This window comes from Tachysurus fulvidraco, chromosome 4 (genome assembly GCF_022655615.1).
Source record: "Tachysurus fulvidraco isolate hzauxx_2018 chromosome 4, HZAU_PFXX_2.0, whole genome shotgun sequence".
Taxonomy (NCBI): domain Eukaryota; kingdom Metazoa; phylum Chordata; class Actinopteri; order Siluriformes; family Bagridae; genus Tachysurus; species Tachysurus fulvidraco.
The window spans coordinates 11857378-11879932 of NC_062521.1; the positions used below are offsets into that span (position 1 = coordinate 11857378).

Genomic DNA, 22555 nt, shown 5'->3' on the forward strand with positions numbered 1-22555 from the left:
TATCAGCCCTTCCTTTTGCTTCAGAGAAGTGCATCTGGATATATAAAGAGTTAGTATTATCTTTATTGGTTTTTCGCAAGTTTGGATTAGAGGTCCTCACGGGTCCACTTAGATCCGAAAACCCGAGGTCCGACCCGAGACCCGAGCGGGTTCGGGTCTAAAAGTTTCATGTGTACCTCAGACACGGGTCGGGTCTAATAATAGCGGCATCGGGTCTCGGGTAATTTAAAATGAATGTGTTTTTACCGAACGGACCCGAGAAGCTCCGAACTACCGTATCTCGTGTGTGTGCATTGACTCGAGGCCTTTTCCAGCCTCTCCTCTTTTTGCCAAGACCGCTTGCGACATGTGGCTGGCGACGGGTGGCTGGTGGTAAGCTAATTTTCGTTGAAACAGACCTGTCAATCAATTTTGAATCCACGCTGTAGCGGTTACTTTAGTGTAGAGTTATGCAACATTCGGGTCCAGTCTAATTTTTTCGGGTTTGTCTCGGGTTGGGTATTTTCTTAAAAAAATAAAATAAAATTATGCACGTCGGGTTCGGGTAAAAAGTGATTCGGGTCACTTCTGGTCGGGTACATTTCTTTAGACCTAGTTTGGATATAGACTGCAAAATGTTTGGAAACTGTTTAGTAATTTTTCATCCTAGCTGTTGTGTGAGTTTTTGGTTACAATCAAATGTGTATATTCTTATTTAGCCATCTCAGATCCGGTTCAGCTGTCTGCCTATGTCTCGAGTGGAGTGTATGCTGAAGCTGCCCTCTCTGGACCTTGTCTTCTCCTCCAATAGGGGTGAGCTTGAATTTCCTGGCTCCACCCACCCGGCTGACACACAGCACACACCCTCTTCCACACCTCCTTCTATGCACAGTAACCTCAGAATGCCTGGCAGCAAAGGTAGGTGTATCTGGCTACTCATGGGGATGTGTGTAATTTTGTATATTTCTATGGTGAATTGTTAACATAGCCAGTGGTGTCTTTATCAGGTCCATTCTTGGGCTTGGGTAGCCCTCTGGGGCGGAGTCGACATAGCAGTAGCCAATCCGATTTATCTGTCCCAGCCACTAACTCCTCTGGATTGAGCTTCACGGCATGCATGTCAGATTTCTCCCTCTATGTGTTCCATCCATATGGAGCCGGCAAACAGAAGTCTGCTGTGAGTGGACTACCACCAGGCCCAGGACCACTGGGTGAGTTAATAATATAGAACTGTTTCTACGTTTGTCATTCATATAGAATTTAGAAAATCTGTATGAACGCTTGCTAGAGTTGTTGTTATATGCTTGTGTTAGGAGCTGTAGAAGAGGAAAGCACATCTGTGACTGGCAGGAAGGATTCGCTCTCCATTAACCTGGAGTTTGTTAAAGTCAGTCTGTCCAGGATGAGGCGTACAGGATATCCTGCCTTTTTTGACACATCAGTTGCCAGCAAGGCTGGAAAGATGGACACCACCCTCATTAACATTTCAGGTGCATTAACACTATCTAGTCTTTTATAGTTCTGTGAGAATGAACTGTAATTTGAATGAACTGAAATCTGAAACGGGATTTGTGTCTGTTCTTATTTAGCGGTATGTGATATTGGCTCGGCTTCCTTCAAGTACGACATGAGACGCCTTAGTGAGATTTTGGCCTTCCCAAGGGCCTGGTACCGTCGCAGCATTGCTAGACGACTGTTCCTAGGCGATCAGACCATCAATCTACCAGGTCAAACATGATGTTTTTTCGTCTCTTACAATTTTGTTTCCATAGAAGCGTTACTAACTTAGAGTTCGATTCAGGCTTGTATGCACAAGAAAAACAAAACTAAGGCAGGGTGTGTGTGTTTTTAGCATCGGGCCCAGCCACCCCAGACTCTGCAGAGAGCGTAGCCCAGCACCTGTCTCCTGAGTCCACCCGGAAGGCCTATTGGAGGACATGGGACAGCCAGTCAGCCCAGCACCCCTCCTCAAGTGTATTTAATGAGTCCACCCTGCCCAGCCACACACACCTCAAATCCCCTGCTACAGGACGCACCCGCAGCGTGTCTGACTCCTCCGCCCCCCGCAGAGGTTGCATTATAAACATGTTTCTGCTTAGTGAATTCCACATGTGAATGTTATTTGCTTAACAATGTTGTTGTTTTTGCCAGCAGACTCTGTAACGAAGACATCTACTCCATCTGTCCGTAACAACAAGGCAACAGCACAGCAAGGATCACCGTGGGAAACACTGGTGGTGTTTGCTATCAACCTCAAACAGCTTATTGTTCAAATGAACATGAGCAACGTCATGGGCAACAACACGTATGAGTCTAACCTTAAACCACACGCTACCTCCTTTATTTATACTTTAATACACACTTAATACTCCGTAATTAACGGTAATTAAATTTGAATAATGCATAATTAAGGAATCAGCCACTGTTATAGGAAAATAAGCAGCTTTAATGTGGAGTACTTTATAACCCTATTATACCACACCAGTTTGCCAGCACTAACAAACTGTATTTCATAACATATTATATATTGTTATACATAACTTTATCTATTTATAGTTGTGAATATCAAAGAAGCAAGTTAGTTCCTGTTCACAATTAGGTCTTTAAAGTCTTTTTCCAAAAACAAAATGCAGCATTATGCCTTTTAGTGTTTCAATAGATTTGATTACAAATATTTTTAAATCTGTTTTCGTCAGCATGCTACTATAGAAGTCAAGTCAAGAAGCTTTTATTGTCATTTCAAACGTATATAGCTGATGCAGCACACAGTGAAATGAAACTAAACAAAAAACAACAACACAGAACTAATGACTTAATGTAAGTTAGTCCTAGCCACATAAAGAGTGTGTGAGTGTTGTGCTTGGTACGGTTCAGTTCAGTTGCTGAGGAGTCTGATGGCTTGAGGATAGAAACTGTTACACAGTGTGGTCGTAAGGGCCTGAATGCTTCGGTACCTTTTTCCCGATGGCAGGAGGGTGAAGAGTGCATGAGGGATGTGTGGTATCATCCACAATGCTGTTGGCCTTGCGAATGCAGCGTGTGGTGTAAATGTCCGTGTTCGAGAGAAGAGTCTCCAATGATCTTCTCAGCTCTCCTCACTATCTGCTGCAGCGTCTTGCGATCCGAGATGGTGCAATTCCTAAAACAGACAGTGATGCAGCTGCCCAGGTGATGGAGTTGGTGTTGAATGACCATGTCCCATTCAGTGGAGAGTGGTCGCTCTGGACTCTCCTGTAGTCAACAAGCGTCTCTTTTAGTTTTAGCAACATTCAGAGACAGGTTGTTGGATTTACACCAGGCAGTTAGCTGTTTACCTCCTCTCTGTATGCTGACTCGTCAATGAGAACACACACGCGCACACACACACACAGCAAATGCATAATACATACTGAATACAACTGAATTTCACTGTTTCTGTGTGTGTAGCTGGACAACAAGTGGTTTAAAGAGTCAGGGGCGTCTGTCAGTGGGCAGTAATAGAGATCGGGAGATTAGTATGGCTGTTGGATTGGGACGCTCCAAACTGGACTCTAAAGGGGGAGTGGTGGGAGGAAACATAGATGTGAATACACTTGAGATGGTCTGTAAGTACACACTTCAAGCACCTTTTTAACAACAGTTAACATGAAAGTTTCATTTTGGCTGTTTATTTAGTTTTGCATTTACTGTTAAAATGATGTCCTGCAATCATCTATACAGGAACCATTTGTTTAAAAAATAAAGATCTTTGTCAGTTTTTTTTTTAACTGTTCTGGACAATGCACTCTTTAATCTCTTTGCTGAATACTTGAACAGACATTCTGTACTAAGATCGGTGGTGTTTTTGTTTAATGCCTTGTAGCTCATATTTCGGAACACCCCAACCAGCAGCCAAGCCATAAGATTCAGATCACCATGGGCTCTACAGAGGCTCGGCTTGACTACATGGGCTCCAGTATCCTAATGGGGGTCTTTAGTAATGCCAATCTCCAGCTGCAGGATGAGTGGAAGGTCAATCTTTGCACTGAAGCCAGCCTATCAGAGAAAAGGTAATCTGTTCAACACTGATCATAAACCAGTAACTGATCATAAAATAACAGTAAATTGGTCTAGCCTCTGTGTGATCATGTGTGTGCCTGTTTGTGTGTGTGTGTCCTGCAGTGAGATCTTTGTGCATGGAGACCTGCAGTGGGATATCTTCCAGGTGATTATTTCTCGGTCCACCACTCCTGATCTGATCAAGATTGGCATGAAGTTGCAGGAGTTTTTTACTCAGCAGTTCGACACGAGCAAGCGTGCCTTGTCCACCTGGGGTCCGGGGCCTTATCTGCCCCCTAAAGCACCAATGACTAATGTGGACAAAGTAGCCGCTGATCTCTGTGAGTGTGGATGTTTGAGTGTGTGTTATGCAGTATACGGTTAAATAACTTTGCTAGTGTGTAAAACCATACGCCATTAATGTGAGCATCTCTCTCTCCCAATCATTCTTAGATATGGATGCAGCTCATCATCGGCACTGGCCGGCCGTGCTAAAAATGGTGGCTGGCTGTCACATCTCACTCTTCCAGATGCCACTCCCTGAGGATGCTGTGCAGCTTGGGGGCTCAATGAGTCTCCATGGGAACCACATGACCCTGGCATGTTTCCATGGACCCAACTTCCGCTCCAAGTCGTGGGTTTTGTTTCACCTTGAGGAGCCCAACATTGCCTTCTGGACTGAAGCTCAGAAGATCTGGGAGGATGGTACTGAAACTTGCATAGGTGACAATATGTTAAACTAATATAACACAATCAGGCCACATTCTATGGCCCACTTACTCACACATGCTCGTTCTCTCTCCTCCTCTCTCACACACACACACACACACACAATCAATCTTTCTCGTGTTCTCTCTCTCACTCAGACCCAGGTTCCAGTGAAGACTCCACATATATTGTGCAGACTCTAGACTTTCACCTTGGACACAACACTATGGTGACTAAGCCATGCGGTGCACTAGAAAGCCCCATGGCAACCATCACTAAGGTAACCCGTCGTCGACATGAGAACCCACCTCATGGAGTGGCCACGGTTAAGGAATGGTTCAGCTACGTCACAGCTATGAGGAATGAAGGTTAAAAAAACCTAGATTTTTTTCTGTATGCTCGCTTTTTTGGATAAAGTGGCTTGACCAAAATAGGATAAAAAAGAACAAACTTTAAACATTCCCCTCACCTGTCTCTTTCATTCTATTTCTCCCACTCACAGAGCTGAATCTGTTGCGGAACGTGGATGCAAATAACTCCGACAGTGGAGCTGCTGCTAAAAGCTCCAGTCTACTGAGTGGGTTCCGTGGTTCATCCAGCTACAACCATGAGACGGAGACCATATTTGCTCTGCCTAGGATGCAGCTTGATTTCAAATCTATCCACGTGCAGGACCCAGAGGAGCCATCCCTCAGCGGTATAACCAAATCACATAGCCCTCTGAAAAAGGACACTTTCTATGTTCATCAGCTAAGAGGAATAATTTTGCTGTTTAGGAGATCTGACCTACATGGTGCTTGTGTGTGTGTGTGTGTGTGTGTGTGTGTGTGTGTGTGTGTGTGTGTGTGTGTGTGTGTGTAGATCCTAGCAGCAAGCCCAAAGTGGAATGCAGCGTGGTGACTGAATTCACTGATCACATCTGTGTTACCATGGATGCTGAGCTCATCATGTTCCTGCATGATCTGGTTTCTGCATACTTAAAGGAAAAAGAAAAAGGTGATGCGTGTCATATTAGCAGTCAAAACAAATTTATGCTAATGCTAACGATCGTAAGAGGTTACAAGGTTTCCTGTTTTGTTTTAGCTCATTCTGCTATAATGAATATAGCTTCCATGCTGATCAGTTAGTATATTAGGTGAACGTGTGACTGTGTTGATGTGTGCTGCAGCCCTATTCGCACCTCGCATGTCTGCCTCACGGCCGGGTCAGAAGAGCCCCACAGCACTGCAGGAGGACAGGGCAGGTGAGAAGGACCAGCCTAAAGAAGATGGCGTGAACTACACCACTGTGGACTGGAGAGAGTTTCTGTGCAATACCTGGCACCTGGAGCCCACACTGCGGTAACTTAACACTGTTCTGTCTGCACTCACCACTATCAAAGAACATCATACATGATATTTATAATAATGCTAAAAATATTATAACGATTATAAATATTATCAATAAATAACTGACTACCATCCTTCCTGTGTAAACACTTCTACAAACAATTCGGCTAAACCTAATTTGTATACATCTTGATAAACCAGCCCCAGCTCCAGCTGATACTACTTTTCATCATATATCCACTACTGCTGGTTTTCCTTAAAGACACTGAATAATGCTGCAATGTTGTATAAACATTTCAGGTTGATTTCATGGACAGGCCGGAAAATTGATCCAGTGGGAGTGGACTACATCCTGCAGAAACTCGGCTTCCATCATGCAAGAACTACAATACCAAAGTGGCTTCAGAGAGGTGTGATGGACCCCCTGGATAAAGTTCTGTCTGTTCTCATTAAGAAACTGGGCAATGCACTGCAGGATGAGAAGGAGAAGAAAGGAGGAAGAGACAAAGATGAACATTAACAAACTTTCTCTGAAAGTTTCATTTCCTTCCCGTTCTCACTCTCTCACTCTTTTAAATGTGAACACTAGACCATTACATGTCAGTAAGCTAATCACTGGATTTGTTAACGCCTCTGTACAGTTTCCTTATCTTCTATGTATTTTTAATCAACTCTTAACTTGCTGCTGCATTCCAGATGGACTTTGCTCTGTGGTTCATACGCACTTATACATTCTAGGTTTCATGAACACTATACTATCATGGTGAGAACCACAAGTGTTTGATCTGTAGCTGTACAGTATAAATGTAAAAAGCAGTGTCTTGTAGTGTTCCTCACTCAAGCTTGTTTAAAATTCCACTTGATTTTTATTGTTTTTATATTTATATATCATTTTAAAAGTCAGAGGACATGTGCCAATTGTTGTTTTGCATAATTGTTACTGCCCGTCACATTGTGTGAGAGCCAAGAGATGTGAAGCATGTGTCCTTAAGCACATCAGTTCATTTTAAAAGTGACCAAAAGTTCCAATGCCTGATCTACATTGGGCTCAAAACAACTGCAACAGATCAAACATGGACTTGTATTTCAAAATGTGAATCTTTCTAATATATCTGATTTGTATTGACGTACACAGCCGAATATTTTAATATCATTAATGTGCAATTCATGACTCATGTTAGGCGTGTGTGAATTTTTAATGTATAAAGCTGTGCAGTAGACTACTGTGTGTGTGTGTATATATATATATGCAGAATTGACCGTGAATAAAAAAATTGAGGGCACAAATCTGCCTCACTGTAATTTCAGCTTGCTGTGAAATGTGAAACATTTCCTTCAGAACCATGTTGAAATTAGCTATAATAAAGCATTTAGTGCTGTCTAAAAATTTAGCTATCAAGGCTTCATTTTAAAGGATGTCTTAATTGTTTGTACGTTAGATTTAATCAAGAAAACCAAACCAATTTCTCTGACGAACCAAGGCTTGGTTGCTGCTATTATTTGAGTATTTCATAAACTAATGATCTGCTGAGATTTAAGTTCAACACTAGTTTTCACTGAATGGTACAAAACACAGTATCTAGTGAGCAGCAGTTACCTGGGTATAGATGTCTTGTCTGTTAGAGAGTTCAGAGAATGACAAGACACGTTTGAGCTGAAGGTTACAGTAAGTCAACCATGATGAGCAGAAAGCAAAAGCATCTCCGAATGCAAAAACACAAAACTTTGAGGCAGATTACACTGGTTTCCATTCTACCAAGCTATTCACCATAAGCTGTCACTTTGGGGGGAAAAGATTATAGACAATTATTACTTGGTCTAGTTGTTTTCTGCAGAAATGGTAGGATCAGAATTTGGAAAGCAGCACAAATCCATGGACCCAAACTACCTTGGATTAACAGTACAAGCTGCTGGTGACAGTAATGGTAGGGGTAGCATTTTCTTTAGGCCACTTAAGCAATTCAATATTTCAAGAAACCTATTTCTTTGCATGTCTTTAAAAGTTTGAGGTAAAGAACAGTCAGCCTGTGGAGCAGAGAAGTTCAAGAGGCTCCAAGGTTAAAGAACAGACTAGTTTGGTGGTGCTGGGGCTTAAACTATATTGTTAAGCTATATTGTATAATCGAACCCTTACAACTAATGCTTGCCTAATTTTCCTGCTTCCAAAACACATCGATTTTGAGAATTGACTCTTTACACGCTGCCTAATATATCCCACCCCTTGACATGTACGAGTGCATCAAAATAAAGTGTCGCTCACTTCACCTGTCAGTGGTTTATTATTATTATGGCTGATCTGTGTACAAAGTGTTTAACAGCGTGTGGGTCGTACATTCGACAAGCCTAGTTTTGAGAAATACCTCAACAGCTTCTTGTGCCTAGAAATGAACTCCAGCCACCTAATTACATTTGTTGTTCTCAAAACCCACTGCAATTACAAAACAACACAATAATCAGGGAAACCAAACTATTTTTAAAAGATTTATTTCACCCAAAAGCGCCCTGACTCAATTTCCTGTGCCTTTTTTAAACTCTGAATAGGTAGATTTTGCAGAGACTCGTTTAACATTCTAGCATGTTACATAAACTCAAAAAAATGAGCTAACAAAAAATGTGCTAAAAATGTGCTGCTCTATAGTTAAACGCACTCTATATTAACTATAAAAACATTTCAAGGGCTATCCATAGTGTCTTACATTTAACGGTACAACAGGCAGTTTTATTTAAAAAAAAAAAAAAAAAAAAAAAAAAAAACTACAAATACTCTGATACTATGAGCAATTTCGGTATTATACTTTTGGTCTTTCGTATATATTTCCATATATATGAAAATTTCACATTTCCATACACATATCTACTGTTAAAAATAAAACAAAAATAATCTATCTGAAAGATTAAAACAGGTGTAAAAACAAACAAAACAAACAAACAAAAAAAAGCATTTCAAGTTTGGCCTCTGTAATGCTGTGTAGTAATGAGGCTGTTTGGTGTGGTGGTTCCTGAACGAGCAAGAGTTTGAATGAGGGGGTGGAACCTGATGTGGCAGCTTTGTTGAGCTCTACAGTGTTCAGATACTTCCCTGATCAGACAGTGCTTTCAGTTTGGGAGAACAGTCATGTTCATATAATACCACTGAATCATGGGTAGGGTATGGAGGGAGGGGGAGAGAGGGGAGCAGCACTTTCAGCTCGACCCTTCTGCTGCTTGTTACGATGCTTCCTGGAGCGCTTCTTTGCTGCAGTGTCAGTGCTGCTCTGGGCTCCGGGTTTGCGGCCACGTTTGGCGTGTTTAGTGGTGAGATCAGACTTCTGGGTGACCGCTGGTGTGGAATGCAGGTCTGATTCATCGTGCTCCTGGCAGCACAGCTGGTTGCTGGTGGGTTGTGCTCTCAGCATGCCCTCCTCATGGGCCTTACAGAAGGAGTTGGGACACCTCTGGCAGAAAGCCTCAGAGGGTTTGCCACACACATCACAGTGGTGCCAGGGGCAATCCCACCGACCTGCACATCACATGAACACAGTGAATGAGCTACTCTCCTATTTGCCCCAGTCCCAAAAATAACCCCTCTCAAAAGGCTTATATTAAAGCAGCAATTATTCCGTTGATACAAAAATGAAATCTTTTACTACTGTTTATAGGTTTGGTTATAAGCTAAGTTATCGGTTTCATTATCTGAGCAGTTGATTATATTTTAAGTTCATTATTTAAACTGAATGAGGTGATGCCCCAGAGAAAAGGCTTTAGCGTGATTATATTCCACTGCTAGATTTCTTCAATGAATCATTGAAAAGAAGGAATTCTTGAGTTTATAAAAACATTTCTGCAATTATATGAAATGTCATATTTTGAAAGTTGCAGTTATACAAAGCCCAAAATTCTTCATATATCTGGGATGTGGGATTTAATATTTGATAACTGGATCACCAATTAAAAAAAGTTCTGTTTTTACATTTGAAAAACTACGTACAACTGTAACATTGAGCAATAACACTGTAGATACGTGGCTCACCAAATGGTCTCTTGGTTCGATCCAGGCAGGACAGGTGGTAAGCTTTAGTGCAGCCCTTGCGGTCACACAACACCAACTGTCCTCCGTCGCCACAACGGAAACACTCGTCCTCAGATTGCTTCTTCCCTTCACTTCGAGCACGTCGCCGCCTAGGTTTCTTCTTCTGTAGTTTGGCTTTGGGCTCTGAAGTGGGGGTGATCTGTAATACAGAGCACAGTTCCCTCTGTTGAAAAAGGATTTTCTAGAACACTATACATTATTCAGACTCAAGTCAGCTGTACTCTATGATTTATATATAAGCTGATTAAAAACAACTAAGTCACACACTGGAGCTCAGTGAATAAATATTGAAGTAAGAAATCTTTAATACATTTTAAATATAGGCTGATGCAACTTGCATGAATTACATTACAGCAACTCAATGTTATTCAGTAGTGTGTATAACCCCCACATGCCTGTATGTACTCCCACAACAAGTCTCTGTGTGTGTGTGTGTGTGTGTGTGGGGGGGGGGGGGGTAATCCATGGAGGGCCACACAATCGATGACTCACCACCAAAACGGTCAGCCTGATGATGCTGCAGGCAGCAAAATGTTCCACAGGGCATCTCCAAACTTTGTCACATGTGCTCACTGTGAACCCCATAATTAGTTTACTGCTTGTCCTTCCTTGGACCATTATTTTTGGTAAGTACTAACCACTGCATACCAGGAACAGCCCACAAGACCTGGTGTTTTGGAGCTGCTGAGACCTGGTCATCCAGCCATCCCAATTTGGCCATTGTCACAGTCACTAAGATCCTTAACACTGGGTCATTTTTTTTTCTTTGGTCTACATCATCTTTGAGAACTAACTGGAGAAGGCAAGCCAGGAGATAAGCTCACCAAAACTAGAGTGCTAAAGACAGAAAAATTTAGCCTGCGAGGCAGAATTTGGTGCCAAAATGCATGAATCCATAGATCCAACCTGCCTTGTGTGTCAACAGTCCAAGCCTGTGCGTGAGGTACAATCTTTTAATGGTCACTTACAGCATGATAATGCACCATGTCACAAACCAGAAACACAGTTCCAGTTACTGAATCTAAATCCGGTAGAACAACTTTGGGATCTGATGAAACATAAATCTTCACCACATGACAGTGCACACACTGCAGATATTGTGTGATGCATTCATGTAAACATGGACCAGAAAGTCATGTTTCCAAAATCTTATGCAGAAAGTGCTATGAAGACCTTAAGTTCTTTTGAGAGCAAATGGAGTGTTAACCCCTTACTAAGTATTATTGTAGTGTTCCTAATAAGTGAGCAGCAAGTTTATACTTATGAACACTTAATAAGTGGCTGCATAAAAGACAACAAAATTACAGTGATCCCTCATTTATCACGGTTAATGGGGACCGGAACCCCTCGCGATAGGTGAAAATCCGCGAAGTAGAATTGGCCCCAAGTTTGACCTTTTCACTGATGGTCATCATCTTCCTCTTCGGCTCACTAGAGGAATCTTTCGCAGGGGCACGGCGCTTAGGAGGCATTGTAAGGGCTTAACGAAAAGTTAATTTCGAACACAATACGCGAGACACAGTTGACAACGTGAACGAGAGTGGCGAGATACAACAAGGGAAGAAGCTGGGAGAAGATGCGATGATGCACAGCCAATCAGCTCAGATCTCGCGCCGAGAACCAATCATGTGCCTTGTCTGAGTGCCTGTGGGTATGTACAAAGCCTCTGAGAGAGTTTCTCTCTTTGTCTGGCATCCTGGGAAACCGTTGTTATTTTTATTTTTCGATGGATTTTTTTGAAAATCAGCGATGCACTGAGGCCGCGAAACTTGAACCGCGAAGTGGCGAGGGATTACTGTACTGTTTACAATGTGACAATCCACCTTGTAGTCTTTAGTTTCTGTACATAAATGAAAAATTCATTTCTAGCTTTTTCCAGAGGGCATAAGGACTGTGACAGAGTAAGAGAGACCTACAAATTAACTACAACTGTAGGTGCCTTTCTAAATCCAAAGCTTTTGGTCTTCATATCAAGTATATTATAAATGATTGAGCACTTAGAACATTGTGTGACTCACCTTGGGTCTGTCTCCTAGGAACCCACTGCAGTTTGGTGCATCGCAGCGACAGACAGTCTTCTCATTCCCGAGACAGTCCAGGTTATAGTTAAAAGTCAACTCTGTGCCTAGAATTTTAAACCCAGCAAATATAATGAGCACATAAGCAAACAAAAAGCCTTTAAGCAAACGATGCACATATCGGGTAATGGGCGTTACCAATAAAGCAAAAATATTCTCTCACTATCGGGACCATTTAAGCTTCGCATGATTCATGAATTGGATCATTAAACAAGGAGAACGGTGAAAGAAAACAGAAAATAGAAAACGTATAGTCTAGTCGACTCTCATAATTAACTACTAAACAGCACTTTTGTAACAACTACAGCTGTTGGAAACTGTTTGCAGACAGAATCCATTCTTGGGAGTATTAAAAACACGATATTACTATAAAATTATATTACATTACAAGTGTTCAACATGCAGTAGACTAAAATACCTCAAGTGTCTACAATTTGGGTGAAGATTTCACAAGATATTCCAGTGCCACAAAATATTAATTAAGCGTGCAAAAACATGTCGAAACCAGCTATCGGCAGAATATCTGAAATACTTTTATGCTTCTTTAGCTCTGTTTAGACATTTACATTTTTTAACCTCAATTACAATTTGTTTTGCTTACTTTCATGGTTCATGTAGATTTTCCCTTAGTCACTTGTCTGTGTATTTTGATCATCAACATGACACGACTGTGATACTGTGATAAATCTGAACTCACCTGCTGGAATGTCGCACACCGCAAAGAGACCCACACGCGTGTCTCCGTTCACAGTCCACTTCTGAGTCTCACAGTTAGGCTGGCAGCTGTGGTTCATGAAGCGGGAGTAGTTCCCTTTCGGGCCTGCGTCAATGATCCGGTCCTGCATCCACACAACGGGAATTAGTTCATGTTTTGTTTACATGTATTTCGGTTTAATTACCGAGCGCAGCTGCTGTATTTAGTACTGTAGGGACACAGAATGCTGCCCTGTGACACTCCCAAGTAAATATCATTCTTCTAGCTCTACTGTATGCTGTCCAGCAGGAGCCTTTTGTAGAACGGTCCAATCAGTGAAACTTCCTTTCGTTTTGTCACCCCCTCAATACAATTATAGATCGAAGATGCCCGATCGTAGAGCAAAATAATAACAGGTAATAAACTTTAAAAAATTTTTCTTTTTATTCAATTATTTACAGTCTTTAAAAAGAAGCATAGAAATATTAAAGAAAAATGAACATTTATTATTCTGTTTCACTGCATAATGCATCCATAAGGTTACTGTGGTACTTACCTTATCAATGGTGAGCATGTAGAAATGTGTGATGTCATTTTCCTGGGCATATTTGATTCGGGCTCGGCACTCTTCCTCGTCGATTAGTTCCCCCACATACTCGTTTACAAACTCCCCCTGATTTACACATACACACATTGATAAGCATACAGAATAAAGCAAATTAAATTAGGTTAGTTATGGCAGCGACGTAAGACCATTTTTTTATTGTTAGTCCACAACAATGGAGTTCGCACCTTCTTGATGTCTCGGAGAGAAATAAGACCCCAGCCCTTGCCAGCTGTGCGAATGATCTTAGTCTCGGGGTAGAGACGCTTGGTGAAGTCTTGGTTCATGCAGCGAGCTCCGGCCGGACACACCTGAGGGTGACACTCATAAAGCAGCATGCGATTCAGGCACTCCGATTCAAAGCTGCATGGCCGCTCATCACTTGGCTTACAGTTGCACTTTGGGATCTCGGCGATGTCAGCTGTGTAAATCTGCACATGCCCAACTGGTTTGTTGACCTGCAGAAAACAGCTTGGTTTTACCTTAACAATGACATGGGAACTAAAACAAGATATGTGAAAGGCAAACAATTTTGCACATGTGAAAAGGATTTCTCAAAATGTTCACTAAATATGTTCAGCCAGTGAATATGTTCACGAGGCCCAAAATTTTGTATTTATTTTTTGCTTTGCATAAAAAAGTTCCTATAAAATACCTTGATATATTTGTAGGGAGGAGGCTTCCTGTTGTTCTCCTGGGCTTCTTTAGCCTCTCTCTCCATTTTGATCTGGTTAAACCGAGCCTCGGCCTCCAGGACAGCTAAGAGATATGACAAAAAGGGGACAGGTTAAAAAAACACTGATATGAATGAAAGGGCCTTATTTTAAAAGTAGAAAAATCTGTAAACGTCATTACCGTTCTTAAAGACCTTCCCAATGCCAGTCTTCTGGTTTCTGCTTGCCCTGTCTCCCTCCATATATGGGAACACACGGCCCTGGTGGGTCCAATAGTAATCTTTTGATCCAAAAAAATAAACAGGGAACTCTCCGATCTCATGACGTAGGTGTTGGATATTCGTAGGAATGTTTCTGGGGTGACGGATTTCTGCTGGCCACCATCTGGTGTTTCAGTGTGGGTCAAAAGGTCATAAAATGATTACTTACTCATTTAACATATTGGATATGTCTAAATGTATTGGGGGGGACGGGGGACTGAAATGTTTGTGCTGGTGGCTGCAGGGTAATGAGTCCCTGTTTTGCGCCGAATGACACTTGCCTGTAATTGCCTAGTTTGACCCAGATGATGTCTCTGTACTTGGGCTTCTTGCCTGATCGGCAGTCATAACAGAACCAGCTGCCATCAGGCATAGTGATATTTAGACAGTCAGGGTGGAAGGCAGCTGGACATGATTCACAGCAGAGGAGGCTGCCACCTACAGGCACAATTTAACAATACAAATACACATCACTGCTTACAAATCTAGTTACTGATTTGGTCATGCGAGAGCCTACGGCAGCTTTATAAAACAAACACACACACCCCCATATAGTGGACGTCTCCTTTCCCTTCTAATCGGTGTTCTAAAACAGAAATAAACTGCCTTGGCTTACGCAAGGGAGTTTCTGCATTGCTAGCAACATTAACAGACAAACAGAGACACCTTGTAATGTACATTTAGTTATTGGTGGCCAATTGTTGATCTAACAGAGCATGTGACACTTTACCTGCCGACACCTACTCATACAAAAATTATTCACTGCAGCGTTAATTGTTTTTTTTAATGAATCCTATACACATGGGGACTAATCACAAAACACATGTACACATGTAAATGATTCTTAATAAAAGGCTTGTGTGATCATTTTATTGTCCCTTATTAGTCACCATGACCAGTGAGGTTTATTCCCATTATATTAACAGACCTTCATGCATTTTTCAATTTGATCAGAGCATGCAAAAGTCTGCACACCAATGAAACATTCTTATCTAAAAAGACAAAATAGGATTATAATTAAAAGTTGAATATAATGTTGCTATTCTTGACTACAAAACTGGTAATATTAGTGTACACACCGGTATTTTTCTAAACTATCAATTCTGGATGATAAAATCATTTATGTGGATGCATTAAAATAGAAAATTATGAGCACGGAAAAACACCACCTCATAAGCCTCGTAATCAGATTATTCTCTCACCCTTAGAGCAGATGAAACACCAGCTGACATTGACATGGGTATGATGTCTGTAGCCTTTCTTAGGGTTGAAATGATTGGTACATAACATAGTAGTGGGCGTCAGCGTCTCACTTCCTGCTGCTACGCATAGGTCTCCACTGTGGTACGCTACTGGGCAGCGCAAACAACGAATCATCTTTCCTAAAGCATACATAGAAAAGATTTATACCACCACAAAAGAAAATGCTACACATGCTTGGTATATAGCAGCGGGGGTCCTAAATGAACGAGAGACTGCAGTACCTTTGGTGGCTTTTGCTGTACCACGGCCACTGCAGTGACAGCTGAGGCAAGTGTGTAGGGGACAGCGGAACCCTCGGTTATCAAAAACAGTCAAAGCGCTTAAACGTAAACATGTCTCATGGTAGAACCGACCACAGTGCAGGACACTGCAGCGTTTCAACTCCCCTTCAGATTTCTTACATGTGAAACATGCATGAACTCCTGTAACACAGGGAAAGCAGTTTACAATGTGGACAAAAATCAGTGGTAAAAGGAGCGAGAAGGTTTAGGGTAAACTTTAGCTTACTCTAGCAGTTCCGTTTCCCTGCTTTCTCTAATGTCATATGGTTTAATATTAATTTAAAACATAGCTTTGAGGGCATCTTGGTGACCACAGGGCTCTTGGTAATGTGTCCCTTACCTGTGCGGCACGCAGTGCAGAGCACCTTGTCTGACGATTGGTCTAAACCCAAACACTGCAGGTGGTATGAACCATAGCATTGTCCTTCACACGTCACCAGATCCTCACTTGTCTTTTCACAAACCTGTATATACAATATATATATATATATATATATATATAAACATTGTTGCACGGAACAATAACAGAAACCTACCAAATATTAACACAATGCATGTGTACACTAACCTGACACACACTCTCTTTTTTATTACTGACTGCACGCTCAGCCTTCCTGGTAGCAAGGGCTTCATCAGTGGGAGAATCTGGTCTTTCCTGATATGAATTCTGTATCACAATGGAGTAGATGTTTGGTTAAATTGCTTTACAGCAACATCAAAGAGGAATATACATCTTATATAGTTGTTTATATTTCAATTACTCTGACTTATTGGCTTTTAGTCTGTAGTGTGATCTAATCAGATATTTGGGCTCACAATAAAGAGAAGCTTATCTCTAGTACTACCTGGATTGATGGGCCATGCTTCTTGGATGAAACTGATAGCGACTGGTTGCTAGGGTCCTGGTTTTTATTCCTAATCCATCTGCCCTTGTTTTGAGGCTCTACCACTGAACCAGATATGTAGCAAACAAGCAAAATTTCTTTAGAAACATACCACAGTGTGAATAAAAGGCCAAAGCCTGAAACAAGGAAGTAATTAATTTACTCATTTACCCGAGATGGGTGCTTTGGATCTCTTTCTTTTCTCATTGATGGCCGACTTTTGCCTTTTTCGCTTTCGCATACTGACGGATGGCTCAGGTGCCTGTGCCTGTGAAAGTAGAAGAGAAAAACACGACCAGGCCATCAAAACCTACAATAAAACTTGCATAATTATATCGAGCTGAAAAAATCATCCACCATGAACTTAACTAGGTTGGCCCTAAAAAAAATCTGCTGTGTTGTCCACAGAACAATACCTGGGTTATAGAAGTAAAATTTAATTCTGTTAGTTAAATAATGCTTCTAATACTACCGATCAGATTAACAACAGCAATCTTTAATAATGATCGAACCTTTAGAGTCTCGTGCCGTTTTAAACTGCCCCCAAGCTTGGCCTTTTTCCTGGGTTGAGGTACATCCTCCACATCGGGCTCCTCGAGTGCACGCTTTGAGGCCTTCTTCATAACTAAACATAGGACAGATTTTCTTACTAGACAGCTCGGCTGCCCGAAAAATAGAACACGATAATGTTGTTCCATTATTACGAAAGTTTAGATTACGCAGACAAAATCAACTGTAGGAATCAACCTTTGAAAACAGCTTCTGTCTTATTCTTTTTAAGCTTTTTCTTCATCTTGCAGACTTCAGCATCTTTGATCAGAGACACAGAATATTTATCACAACAATTAAACATTAACAATTCGACATTTACTCAAACATGTATCAATGTCAAAAAGGCAAATAAAGTGTGCAAGGGACTGCCGATCCCACGTTCTCACCTAAAATCACTGGCTTTAGTAATTCTGTGTTTAGTCTTTCAGCGGTAATAGCAGATGCCTTAATTTTCTTCCTTTTCAGGGAGCTTGGAGCGGCTGGAAATTTCTGCTTGAGTTTTCGCAGTTTCTTCTGGGATGCTTGAAACTGTGGGTCGATTTCAGCAAATAATACATCCTACACAAATACAGATTTTATGGATGAACTGAAACACCCTGGACAACAATAATAACAATAGAATAGGGGGAAAAATGCAACACCTGATTCAGAGAGGAATCTTTTGTGAAGATTCCAGATTTATTCATTGTCGTCTCGACAGGCTCAACTTTATCTGCAGCAATGTCCATTTCCTGAAAAAGAAGTCAAATTTGTTGCAAGAAAGATAAGAGTAAATCAAGACTTACAAAACTCATAACTGCACTCACCTGCACACCAGTGTCAATATGAGGGGGAACCACAACAGGAGCCGCTTTCTTTCTCCTTTTGCAAAGAGCATTCTTCTCCTTGTGGCTGCATTGTCCCCTGCTGGCTGGGACTTTAGGTGCTTTAGTAGCAAGGGACATTTTCCTTGCTGAAGTGCTGCTGTTGGTGGGAAGGGGAGGAGTAAGATGGTTGCTCGGTGTCTGTACGGTGATGGGGCTGGACTGAGTGGAGTCTGGTGGAGTGAGACTAGCTGTATCTGGAAACTCTTCATGACTCTGCTGCTGCTGCTGCTTGCACTGAAGTTCTTGGAGAATACAAGAATTGAACCGTGGCTGGTTGCCCTCATATGTGAAGCTGAACTTGGCCAGGCGCTCCTCTACAGGTAAAGACACTGCCTCTGTTGCCTGTGAGATACCCGTATCCCATGGTATCCGCACTTTACGTGGAATCAGCAGCTGAAGACATTAAGCCAAAAAAATAACAAGAGTCACATATAATACAAATACTTTACTGAGCTATACTTTTACTATAAGCTATGTACAAAGAGTACCTTCTTGCCATCAGGGGGGACAGTGGTTTGTTTATTTCCACGGCACAGGGTTTGGTATTGCTCTTTCTCAGAGAATATGACCAAGTTCTTCCCAGGAACATATCCTCTCTCTGGTGTGTCACTAAAATACTGAATATGGTAAAATAATCCTCTGCAATTGTTTGCTGTTGGAGAGAAAAATAAATGATAACCAATGTATTAAATGAAAATGCCCATTCTCCTTTAACGTTACATAACCAATCTGTCTCTGGGCCTTACCATTCTCTCTGAAGTGAAGGTTGAACTCTGGGTCTGTAGTGATCATGCATGGCCACCATGGGTATCCACAGACTTTAGCCCAGACAATATCTCCGACAGAAAACTGCACATGAGGTTGCTGATCTGTTAGTAATGTCTCAGCATCACCCACACCCTGAACCACAGTAGCCTCATCAGTATCTAACACAGGCTGTGGGTAAGACAAAATCAATTAACTTATATTAAGATCATGTTTTGGTATTAGAGTAGGCTCACAGAAACTCTTACAATCAGACGTCGGTGCATATTGCATACAATTTTCTACAACCTAACTGCTCGAGGTGATGCAATTAGTCAGTTTGTAATTTCTCATAATACATTTTAATTGCACAATTCAAACTACTTTTTATATCACATTGTTCCCTGTCATGTTGATAAACAAACAAACAAACAAACAAACAAACAAAACAAAAAACATTTGTATTAAACAAAGAATCAAAGTCATACCATGCCATTTGAAGTTATATAAGTAGGTACATCAATGACAGTAGCATCATTGGATTCGGAAATCAGGACATCTGACTCCGGGGCAAGGTCATATGACTCTCTGGACTTTTCACATGGTTCCACGATATGTGTGAAAGTTGATCTCTCAGAGCCATTAACAGCAGGCTCGAGGGGGTGCCGTCTGCTTGGTGGCACTTTCTTCACTGGTCCCCTCAACTTGATTCCTTCATTTATAGCATTTGCAGGAGCTAGCATACCATCTGACAAAATTAAAGTTGCATTTGTTTCTTCTGTGCCATCTTCTCCATAGCTAGCTTCGTACCTGCTTGGTGGTGGTGATTTTCCATTAGGTAAATGTTTGGTTATTTTAAGCGTGAGCTCAGGGGAGGAGTCAGGAGGTCCAGACTCTACCGCTTTAAGAAGGGGTGATCCAGGAGGGGAAGTGCAGAACTTTGACATTGTCTCCTGATCACCATTGAAGAAACGAGATGTCAAATCCTTCAGATGTTCATGAGTGTGGTTATGGTTGCCAATTTTCTGCAAAACACCATCATGGGGTGTGGCTGCTAGCTGAGTAGCAGCTTTATCCATTAGAGCAGGATCTGTGATTCCATCACCCCGTCCCTTACATCCACATGGTGAATCAGATAACTGTTTCATACTGGTAGGGTTCTTTGGCTCAGGCATTGCAGGTAGAGATCCTCCCTTACTGTCCATTGGTGCCACTCAGATCTGTTGTAATATGAAGCACAAATGTTTTCTAATTTAGCTGTTCTTTAACAAATCAATTCCTCCATTTGAGCATGAATAAGACAAGAAGAAAAATGACATCCAAATACATAAACCTTATTTTTTTTATTGTGTTTCTGGATTTGCTCATTCAAAAACACTCAATTTGCATGAACTTACCAGCCCAAAACCGCGTTATACTGAGATACGATTTGACTTCGTGTCCTATATAATACTGAGATCATTGGCACCACTGACTCAAAGTGTCCATATTAAATGAAATGGGGATTCGGTCCATAAAGATGGCTTGCCTCTTCAGGCTGCAGTGAGTGGGGGCCTGGTTAATTTAATGCTGACTTAAATGTTGTTTACTTAGCAAGGAAAAATAGTAAGTGTTAGATTATAGAGACCTAATGTACAAAGGACATACAATGCAACATAAAAATCTTAAATCAATTGCAAAAAGATTTGTAGATTTGCTGTAGAACGACTTTCATTGTTCCTCACACTATGGATCAGACTATAAATAAGACTATGGATCAGACTATAAATAAGACTACTGATGAGACTATAAATAAAACTATGGATCAGACTATAGATCAGACGCAGTTGAGTGTGAAGTTGCTTTTGCGATAATTATATTTTGATGAACACACCGAAAAATACAATATAGTTGGAAAAATCACGTCCAACTAACTTTTAAGTACGATAACGGAGAAGTAATCTATTGTCATTGAAAACGGTCACTCAGTCGCCTCGTTATCCAGGTGAGAAGCCTATTGGTATTAATAGCCTACGGTGACAAAAAAATCAAGCCTCCCTAATGGCTCTTAATGCACTTTCCATAATAGTCCACTTTAATGCAAATAGCCCTCACACAAAGCTGTCTTTGCACCCCAACAGTCTTCAGACACCTCGCTAACACTGAGCCAAATTAAACGCTACTCTTATAGCTCTGAATTTCCAGCCGATTAGCAAAGAGTCAGCGACAAACAATAACAAAATGACGTTAGCAGCGCGGCTAAAAATAATTACAAATAGCTAACAACCGGGGCGCTAGGTAGCTAACTAGTAATAATAAACACATAGCTGTTTAATGCGATAAATAAATATTATCGTCACAACACAAATACAGACAGACAATTATACTAAGACCACCCAAACCCCCTGGTGCAGAGATGCAGTGTGAACGTCACATCTCACTAACACAGCAAAGGGAGCTAATGCTAATTTGACTGACAATCCAGGTTAAGATGCTAGTTAGCTTATTAGCTTATATACACCACGGGGATATTTCTAGAGATAAACACACCGATTACACTTCTGTAACGCTACAGCAACGTTCATGAGACCGAACACAGGTCGTGCGACATCAACGTGTATTATTATCTTAAATAACCTGTTTGAAGCATCGCGTTACTCCGACCTCTATTCATTCGAGTTGAAGCTTTGAGAGGACTCTCGCTCCAATCAGCGCGAAAAATACTCACTTCCGATTGGTTGACGGCAGCTCCTCCGTTCAACCGGCCTTTTCAAATATGTTCCGCTCTCCCTCGCGACACAGCATCTTCAAAAATAAACAGCGAAATGTCCGCGCAAAACTACAGAAATCAGAACTCACGCCAAATAGATACGCTTCCGAGGTAATTTGTTTTTGTTTCTTCGAAAAAAAAACTACGTCGATAAGTCAAACAGGCCGCCAAGAGAAATGAACAAACTGGAGGGCATCCTCACCGAGTGACGTCAAAGGAAAGAAGGCGGTGCGCGCAACGTGGTTGCCAGATTCATCAGAATAATATAATATAATGGTGCTGGGTAAAGTGGGTTTTATCCGAGAATAATCGCGTTAGCTATTTTTTTTAGAAGAAACGCGTTCCAGAAAATAACGTAATAAAAGCAGACTCGACAACAATACGAGTGCTGCAAAAATATTCTTTTTTTTTTTTTTTTTTTTTTTTTTTACAAAATTACCGCTATACGTCTGAAATATTAGTGGGAACAGCGAATAAACAGAAGAACAAAACAAACAGGCTGAATAAAAGTATGTATAGTGTATTTGATTTAAAGAATAGTTTTAAGACAGTTTTACTACTACTACTATTACTACTACTAATCATAATAATAATCAAAGGTTAAATAAACAATGTCTGGCAACCACTAAATAAGCGCGCCAGAATTTCTCTCCAATGGCAATCCTCCAGGAGACCGTTTCTATGGAAGCTCATTTCCGTCATTTAAAAAAAATAAATCCGTGTATATATACAAGAGAGAAGTAAAATCACTACATTGTTACCTAATATTCGGACATTTCAGAAATAATAACACTGTATAAGACAC

General features: G+C 41.2%; 2 protein-coding genes across 8 annotated transcripts in view; one reads left to right on the top strand and one right to left on the bottom strand.

Moving 5' to 3' along the window:
* The window catches only part of kiaa1109 (KIAA1109 ortholog), a 42112-nt gene extending 34773 nt beyond the window's left edge, over positions 1 to 7339 (top strand). For all 5 annotated transcript variants that reach the window (XM_047812931.1, XM_047812932.1, XM_047812934.1 and 2 more), the window contains 15 exons: positions 699 to 897; positions 987 to 1190; positions 1293 to 1469; positions 1569 to 1706; positions 1832 to 2050; positions 2134 to 2284; positions 3406 to 3563; positions 3821 to 4007; positions 4120 to 4337; positions 4450 to 4719; positions 4863 to 5072; positions 5207 to 5401; positions 5566 to 5700; positions 5873 to 6044; positions 6333 to 7339. In XM_047812931.1, coding sequence (XP_047668887.1) covers positions 699 to 897; positions 987 to 1190; positions 1293 to 1469; positions 1569 to 1706; positions 1832 to 2050; positions 2134 to 2284; positions 3406 to 3563; positions 3821 to 4007; positions 4120 to 4337; positions 4450 to 4719; positions 4863 to 5072; positions 5207 to 5401; positions 5566 to 5700; positions 5873 to 6044; positions 6333 to 6552 — 2853 coding nt within the window. In that variant the 3' untranslated portion in view covers positions 6553 to 7339. The remainder of the gene's footprint in view (positions 1 to 698; positions 898 to 986; positions 1191 to 1292; positions 1470 to 1568; positions 1707 to 1831; positions 2051 to 2133; positions 2285 to 3405; positions 3564 to 3820; positions 4008 to 4119; positions 4338 to 4449; positions 4720 to 4862; positions 5073 to 5206; positions 5402 to 5565; positions 5701 to 5872; positions 6045 to 6332) is intronic.
* A 1161-nt stretch (positions 7340 to 8500) lies between these two features.
* Positions 8501 to 21976, bottom strand: nsd2 (nuclear receptor binding SET domain protein 2). 3 transcript variants are annotated; one of them, XM_027150341.2, is made up of 25 exons: positions 21618 to 21660; positions 20399 to 20589; positions 19490 to 20221; positions 19004 to 19193; positions 18746 to 18909; positions 18198 to 18650; positions 18033 to 18122; positions 17778 to 17949; positions 17587 to 17649; positions 17352 to 17464; positions 17011 to 17107; positions 16801 to 16904; positions 16524 to 16622; positions 16296 to 16419; positions 15896 to 16096; positions 15614 to 15793; positions 14693 to 14849; positions 14333 to 14535; positions 14133 to 14236; positions 13666 to 13935; positions 13430 to 13546; positions 12877 to 13018; positions 12120 to 12226; positions 10042 to 10240; positions 8501 to 9531 (listed from the first exon to the last, which is right to left on the bottom strand). In XM_027150341.2, exons 3-25 carry the CDS (start codon positions 20204 to 20206, stop codon positions 9170 to 9172), a joined length of 4428 nt encoding a protein of 1475 aa, XP_027006142.2. In that variant the 5' UTR covers positions 20207 to 20221; positions 20399 to 20589; positions 21618 to 21660; the 3' UTR covers positions 8501 to 9169. The 3 variants fall into 3 exon arrangements, with proteins under 3 accessions (XP_027006142.2, XP_027006139.2, XP_027006140.2); XM_027150338.2 differs by lacking the exons at positions 20399 to 20589; positions 21618 to 21660 and adding an exon at positions 21709 to 21976; XM_027150339.2 differs by lacking the exon at positions 20399 to 20589 and having other exon boundaries at positions 21618 to 21714.
* Between the last annotated feature and the right edge of the window lie 579 nt (positions 21977 to 22555).

Excerpts from the sequence above, each read along its gene's own strand:
- nsd2 (XM_027150338.2), bottom strand. The coding sequence starts at position 20,206 with ATGGACAGTAAGGGAGGATCTCTACCTGCAATGCCTGAGCCAAAGAAC. Across the intron at positions 16,097-16,295 it reads CTGCACTGCGTGCCGCACAG|GAGTTCATGCATGTTTCACA; the intron begins GTAAGGGACACA and ends CCTGTGTTACAG. Across the intron at positions 13,547-13,665 it reads CTCTCCGAGACATCAAGAAG|GGGGAGTTTGTAAACGAGTA; the intron begins GTGCGAACTCCA and ends TGTGTAAATCAG.